This window comes from Triticum urartu, chromosome 3A, assembly GCF_056163025.1.
Source record: "Triticum urartu cultivar PI428250 chromosome 3A, HENAU_Tu73, whole genome shotgun sequence".
NCBI classification, from domain to species: domain Eukaryota; kingdom Viridiplantae; phylum Streptophyta; class Magnoliopsida; order Poales; family Poaceae; genus Triticum; species Triticum urartu.
Genome location: NC_141875.1, coordinates 510,220,184 through 510,227,422, shown reverse-complemented (window position 1 = coordinate 510,227,422; position 7,239 = coordinate 510,220,184). Strand labels below are relative to the sequence as shown.

General features: G+C 44.6%; 1 protein-coding gene across 1 annotated transcript; it reads right to left on the bottom strand.

The window, feature by feature from the left end:
- Positions 1-2,632: 2,632 nt before the first annotated feature.
- On the bottom strand, positions 2,633-4,241 carry LOC147980304 (uncharacterized). Its single transcript, XM_087516868.1, has 3 exons — positions 3,339-4,241; positions 3,093-3,260; positions 2,633-3,031 (listed from the first exon to the last, which is right to left on the bottom strand). The coding sequence occupies exons 1-3, from the start codon at positions 4,239-4,241 to the stop codon at positions 2,633-2,635; spliced, it is 1,470 nt and encodes a 489-aa protein (XP_087372994.1).
- Positions 4,242-7,239: the final 2,998 nt, after the last annotated feature.

Here is a 7,239-nt window from a genome sequence, read left to right as displayed (position 1 = left end):
CGAACCAAAGAGAACATAGCTGTCGATACCCACTTGATCGGCATACTGCCAAACCCACTTGGGGGCTTCTTGATCATATTTGAATCATAGCTTAACCCCTTTGGGTCTGACGTGGATCGTATTCAAATCAGTGTCATTAAACAACTCTTATGGTCACTTGGGGGCTTCCTGTTCAAACATAGGTCATATTCGAACCAAAGAGAACATAGTTGTCGATACCCACTTGATCGGCATCGCCACAGCCACTGGGGGCTAACAGATCGTATCCGAATCTTAGCTCAACCCCTTTGGAACGGTTCACTGATCGTATTCGAATCAGAAACCCTTGAATTTTGTTCATCACATTTTACAAGTATCAACATTGGATATCTTGCGACCCTCTTGAAAATACAATGGAATACATTGCAATCCTCCAGGATTAATATTAGTTACATCAGGTTCTTAAGTACCAGGTGAACTTTTATGTGCCAATTTTCAGGAGTTAAACTTACCCTCAGGGGTTGGCTTATATAAGCCGGAAAAGCAGCTGTAAGCATCATAGGGCAATGCAATACATTTCTACAAAGGACATAACAGATTCATATAAACTACAAAGTGCATAGTGACGGCGGCTTATGCAAGTATTAAGGGCCATAAGCATGCGCAAAGGCATAGCAAAACTCAAAGTATTTTCTAATCTGATACAAGACTCCCCGAGTCTGAATGATGCGGCATTGTTTTTCTACAACGACATAAGCAGGTGGCACCTGGCAATCTACTCTTGGGGTTGACTTGAAGCCTCCGGGTTATCCTTCTCCGCCTCTCCGCCGGCTGCTTTGTCCTGGAAGGATGATGAGGCCCAGTCAATGCCACTCAAGGCCTCAAACTCAACTTCATCATCTATTAAACCGGTTGGGTCAACTTCAGGGGCAAAGGTGTGCTTACGGATTGGAGGGATCAAGCTGACATCGTCATAATGCGGCGTGGGGATTCTCCGATTCTCCTTGTCATAGCCTGGCTGACACTTGGTGAGATCAGTGTCGTTTCCAATTTGAGTGGCCACAGGGCGTATATCCCTCACGCAGGTGGTGAAATCCTTTTCATCAAATGGATTGCCATCCTCCTTTAAACTTGGATACCCAAGAGCGATGTTGGTCGGGTCTAGCTCTGGTAACCATGCTTTGGCCCGACTCAAAGCGGCTATTGCTCCGGCTCTTGCTTGGGCCCGTCTCAACTATTGAATCCGCTGAGGAAGTACAGCAAGCCATTGTAACACATCTTGCAAGAGGTGGGGCACATCATTTGATAAGGCTACAACGGCCAAGGCACGTTGTGACCCGATATACAATTGCTCTACTAGAGTATACACCGCCTTCAATTTGATCAGCATATTCTGCTTGAGGTTTGTGCTCCTGGGGCCTGTATTGGTAAGTATAAGGTAAGCCTCAGGTAACAATTGAAGGAATATTTACAATATTTAATGCTTGCTTAAGATAACTTACCAAAGATCGCTGAGACCATCCGAGATATCTGGCGTTGTAAGCCGGTCAGTTCGGCTGTTGCGTTTGCCAGCGACGCCTCTGCTGTCTCGGCCCGGGTCACCAGTCCGGCCTTTTCGTCAGTCCAAATTTTCTTCTCCGACTCAAAATTTTTCTTCAGCTTCTCTTGTTCAGAGACGCTGAATTCAAATTTGGAGTTGGCCTTTTGAATTTCAATCTCCTGGGCTGCCAGGCGGTTCTTCAGGTCAGCAATCTCCGATTCAAATTGACTTATGGTGGCCTGCATTGCACCGGATAGTAGTCAAGATTACGGTAAATAATATTATGTCCCAAGCACTTTGCAAGCAAAGATACTTGACACTTGGGGGCTAATGTATACAGAAGCTTTCTAAATTATTAAGCCGGTCCTGGATATTAAGTCCCAAATACTTTGCAAGCAAAGATACTTGGCACTTGGGGGCTAATGTGTATTGCAAGTTAAAGGTATTGTGTTACATCCAGTTTAAATATTTTTCTTTAAGCCGGGCAAGCAGCTCTAACAATTTTTCTAAGTCTACAGCATATTTATTCATAAGCAATAGACTTGGGGGCTGGTACAATAAGTATGATTGAAAGTAAGGAAGCATAAGTCATACCTCAGATTTTTGCTGTATTTGCTTCACCATGTCAATTTCCAGGTCACGGCTGCTTTGCACCTGGGTGATATAGCCCGAGACGATCTCTCCAATACTCAAATGAGTATAGTCGGTGATATCCATCTTGGCCTTACGGCGTTCTAGCAACTCCTCTTTAGCCGAGCATTTGGCAAGGACGGTGGGCCTGGCCGGCTCAACGAATTGAGCCTTGAGAAATTCCACTTCTGGGTCAGCCGTTTTGACTGGGCTAGGTGCCTCCGGGTTAACAGAACCATCAAGAATATCTTCAGCAGGCGGGTCAGAAGTTGGTGCTGCAATGTCTTGAGCCGGCTCAGGCGGCGGTTGATGTGTGGAAGAGTCGGGAGCAGCTATACCATGTTCCGGTTCAGTCACCACAGGGGTTTGGGCCGGTTTATCCTTCTTGGTTTTCTTCCTGGGCTTAACCTGCACACTGTGGGCAAAGCAAAGAAATAAGTAAAGAAACATGAAGAAAAAAAACATAAGGTGAATAAATTGATATTACCCAGGGGCAGTCTTAAAAGCCGACATGTTTGATTGCATGGACTCGCCGGATGAAGGAGAGGTATCCTGGTAATTGGAGTCAGAGGAATTGAGAGGTTGACGGATTAGACCCGCCAAAGGTAAAAAAGGGTATAAGTTGGAGATAACCTCAGTCTGACGCTTCCGCGTTGTGTTAGGCAAGCCGGAGGATAGCTCTGCATCCTTGCTGGTCTGGGTCTGCCTCCGGTTTTCAAATTGCTGTTGCTTCAAAAGAAAGTCAGGATCTTGGTAAGCCAAAGGGTGTGAAAATCTTACTTTCCGGGTTACTCTTCGAATTTTCTGACGCGGCCGAAGCTCGGAGTCGGAGGAGATTATAGTTACCTCTTCCTCGACGGGTTGGCTGTTGCCCGTGTCTTCCTGAAAGAAGGTTAATATCAGTAAGGTAGTGATAAAGGAGAAAGGGAAATTAAAAAGTTACCTCTTCCTCATTATCATCAGAATCATCAAGCTGAAATAGCTCAGAAGCGCTTGGCTTCCTTTTCCTTGAAGTGGTGGGCTTGGCGGTTTTCCTTTCGGCTCTCTTGGCCGCCCTGGCTTTCTTGGCCGCCTCATGATCATATTGGATTTTCCAGAAGTTATCATTTGCCTGTAAAAGGTTATAAAGGGTTATGCGTAAGAATACAGTATAACATGATAAAAAATAACCCGACGGCTAGAAACTTACTGCAGGGGCCGGGTTCTTCTTGCAAAAAGGTAGTAAGCCGAAAGCGTTACTATTCACTATGCCCTCTTTCAACAAAGACTGAGTTGTAGCTTCCACTGCGTCATCTGGTAAGTCGTCAGGACTATGACGCTGAGGGTCATCTTTCTCGCCTGAATAATTACACATTAAGCCGGGGCGGCGGCTTAACGGAATTATTCTCCAAGCAACCCAGACTCGGACCAGGTCAATGCCATCTAAGCCGTTCCCTAAAAGAGCTTTAATCTTCTTGATCTTGGGGGTGAGTGGCAGACGTTCAATAGCAATCAACTTATCCGGCAGCGGGTGAGTAGGTTCAAGGCGCAATGCACGGAAGCCGGGCAGCGGGTTTTCACCAGCCGGAGAAGTATCTTGGCAGTAGAACCATGTCTGGTTCCAGTCCTTTGGATGACTCGGCAATTCAGCATAAGGGAACAGGCAGTCTCTCCGCCTTTGAATCGATATGCCACCAAGCTCCAGACTGGGCCCGTTGGCCCGCTCATTCTGCCGGTTCAAATAGAGCAATTCCCTGAACAAAAGTAGGCTGGGTTCTTCTCCAAGGTAGACCTCATAGAAAACTTGGAAGTTGCAGATATTTGACACGGAATTGGGCCCGATGTCTTGAGGTCTTAAGTCAAAGAAGTGCAAAACGTCTCTAAATAATTTTGAACCGGGAGGAGCAAATCCCCGGCTCATGTGATCGGTAAAAATGATCACCTCCCCTTCCTTGGGTTGAGGTTTCTCTTCAGACAGGTCAGGAGCACGATAAGACATGACATCCTTCTTGGGCAGATGGCCAGACTTTACAAACTTGGACAGTTTGCTCTCTGTAACAATGGATGGGACCCAGTTGCAGGTAACCGGAGGTTTAACAGCTTTGGGTGCCATTGAGTAAATTGAAGCCTACAACAAGATAAAGGAAATTTTCCGGTTTATTATAACCCGGAGAATAAGCATTATTGGGTTATTTAAGATGGCGGCTTAAGAAGGGGCCTAATGACATACAGGTAACTATGTGATAATGTTTAACAGCTGTAGGTATTAAAGATGATTAAGGTTTTCTTAAGTCGCCAGAAGCAAGCGGTGCTGACAGCCGGTATTATCTTAAACCGGTTACACGGACTACTATGGCTGAAACAGAGTCAACAGATACAGTTTTTGGCCAAGTGTGGAGCAAACAGGTTTCACAAATTGCAATTATTATTTTGGATCAAATGATGCTCTGGAAAGGAAAAATTTCTAGACCTAAAACAGTACAGGGAAGTTCATATACTCAAGGAGGGCTTCCAAAACAAGGAAATGAGATCTGTTTTCATACAGAATAAGCACACAACATCCTCCGCAACAGTTCTATGTGGTTTTTACGATCTGAATAAGGTATTAGAGGTAAGAACTAATGGAGGTTGCGTCGGGCGACGATGAACGTCGACGAACTCAAGACAATACTAATGCAGATCTGAGAAAGGGGGGAAAGAGAACTCACCGATGTGGAAGAACTGCGGAGGGTTGCCGTTGTTCTCTGGTCAAAAAACAGGGTGATGCAGCGGCCTGAGTCGGTGAAGACGAGGTTTCCGACGGTGGCGGCGGCGGAGCTCGAGCGGTAGAAGAGGGAGTGCGAGGAAGAAGACGACCAGAGGAAATGAAAAAGACCTAGGTCGCGCCTATTTATAAGGAGGACCGACTGAGACGGCGCGAGAAATGAGGAGACCAAGACATCATTATCCAGCGGCCCCGACGCCTCGATTTTCGGGAGGGTCAGTAAAGGCAAAGATCCGTTGAAGATATGATGAATGAAAATATAAGTTTTATTGAAGATGACGTCATGGTGATTTAACCCAGAGCCAAAGGATGACGTCACGGCGGGTTACAATTTTCACGCAAGACAGAAGACTAAAGGCCAGTTCATAAGGTTTTCAAAGATTGACATGAACCGGTTCAAATCAATCTGGGGCCTAATGTTGGGGATATGACTATTTGTGTAAGCCATCCAGGAGGGGCCGGGTTACGCAAATAGAGGTTCATCAGAAGCCCAAGACCAAGGCATGAAGATGGCGGTTCACTAAAAGGCTTAAAGGCCCACAGGCGACTCTGAGGCCCGTAAAGATAAACCGCCATGATGGTATAACTTGTACTGTAAGGTAGAAGTAACTAGTCGCCGAGCCGGACACTGTTTATGAGCCGGCCGGGACTCTGTAGGCCGCAGGGCGTCAACCCGTGTATATAAGGGGACGACCCGCCAGCGGCTTAGGGTGAGAAACAACGGATCGAGAGCCAGGCATAGCGTATCTCGCTCCCTGGTCATCGAAACCTCAAGCAATTCCAACCCAACTAGACGTAGGCCTTCCTTCACCGTAAGGGGCTGAACTAGTATAAACCTCGCGTGTCCTTGTCCCGATTAACCCCTTTAAGCTTCCTAGTTGCGATGGCTCCATGACTAAGTCCTTGCAAAAGGACATCTGCCGTGACAATTCCACGACAATCACACTTCTATTTTTCTTACAACTCGATACTTAGAACAAAATATGACTCTATATGAATGCCTCCGGCGGTGTACTAGGATATGCAATGAATCAAGAGTGACACGTATGAAATAATTATGAATGGTGGCTTTGCCACAAATACGATGTCAACTACATGATCATGCTAAGCAATATGACAATGATGGAGTGTGTCATAATAAACAGAGCGGTGGAAAGTTGCATGGCAATATATCTCGAAATTGCTATGGAAATGCCATAATAGGTAGGTACGGTGGCTGTTTTGAGGAAGGTATATGGTGGGTGTATGATACCAGCGAAAGGTGCGCGGTATAAGAGAGGCTAGCAAAAGTGGAAGGGTGAGAAAAGTGCGTATAATCCATGGACTCAACATTAGTCATATAGAACTCATATACTTATTGCAAAAATCTACAAGTTATCAAAGCAAAGTATTACGCGCATGCTCCTAGGGGGATAGATTGGTAGGAAAAGACCATCGCTCGTCCCCGAACGCCACTCATAAGGAAGACAATCAAAAAATAAATCATGCTCCGACTTCATCACATAACGGTTCACCATACGTGCATGCTACGGGAATCACAAACTTTAACACAAGTATTTCTCAAATTCACAACTACTCAACTAGCACAACTTTAATATCACCATCTTCATATCTCAAAACAATTATCAAGTATCAAACTTCTCATAACATTCAACACACTCATAAGGAAGTTCTTTGTATTATAATTGTATACCAAGCATATTGGGATTATTTAAGTAAATTACCATGCTATTTAAGACTCTCAAAATAATATAATTGAAGCATGAGAGATCAATAGTTTCTATAAAACAAATCCACCACCGTGCTCTAAAAGATATAAGTGAAGTACTAGAGCAAAACTATATAACTCAAATGATATAAGCGAAGCACATAGAGTATTCTAACAAATTCCAAATCATGTATGGATCTCTCAAAAGGTGTGTACAGCAAAGATGATTGTGGTAAACTAAAAAATAAAGACTCAAATCATACAAGACGCTCCAAGCAAAACACATATCATGTGGTGAATAAAAATATAGCTCCAAGTAAAGTTACCGATAGAAGTAGACGAAAAGAGGGGATGCCTTCCGGGGCATCGCCAAGCTTTGGATTTTAGGTGTCCTTAGATTATCTTGGGGGTGCCATGGGCATCCCCAAGCTTAGGCTCTTTCCACTCCTTGTTCCATAATCCATCAAATCTTCACCCAAAACTTGAAAACTTCACAACACAAAATTAAAGTAGAAAATCTTGTGAGCTCCGTTAGCGAAAGAAAATAAAAGACCACTTCAAGGTACTGCAATGAACTAATTCTTTATTTATATTGGTGTTAAACCTACTGTATTCCAACTTCTCTATGGTTTATAAGCC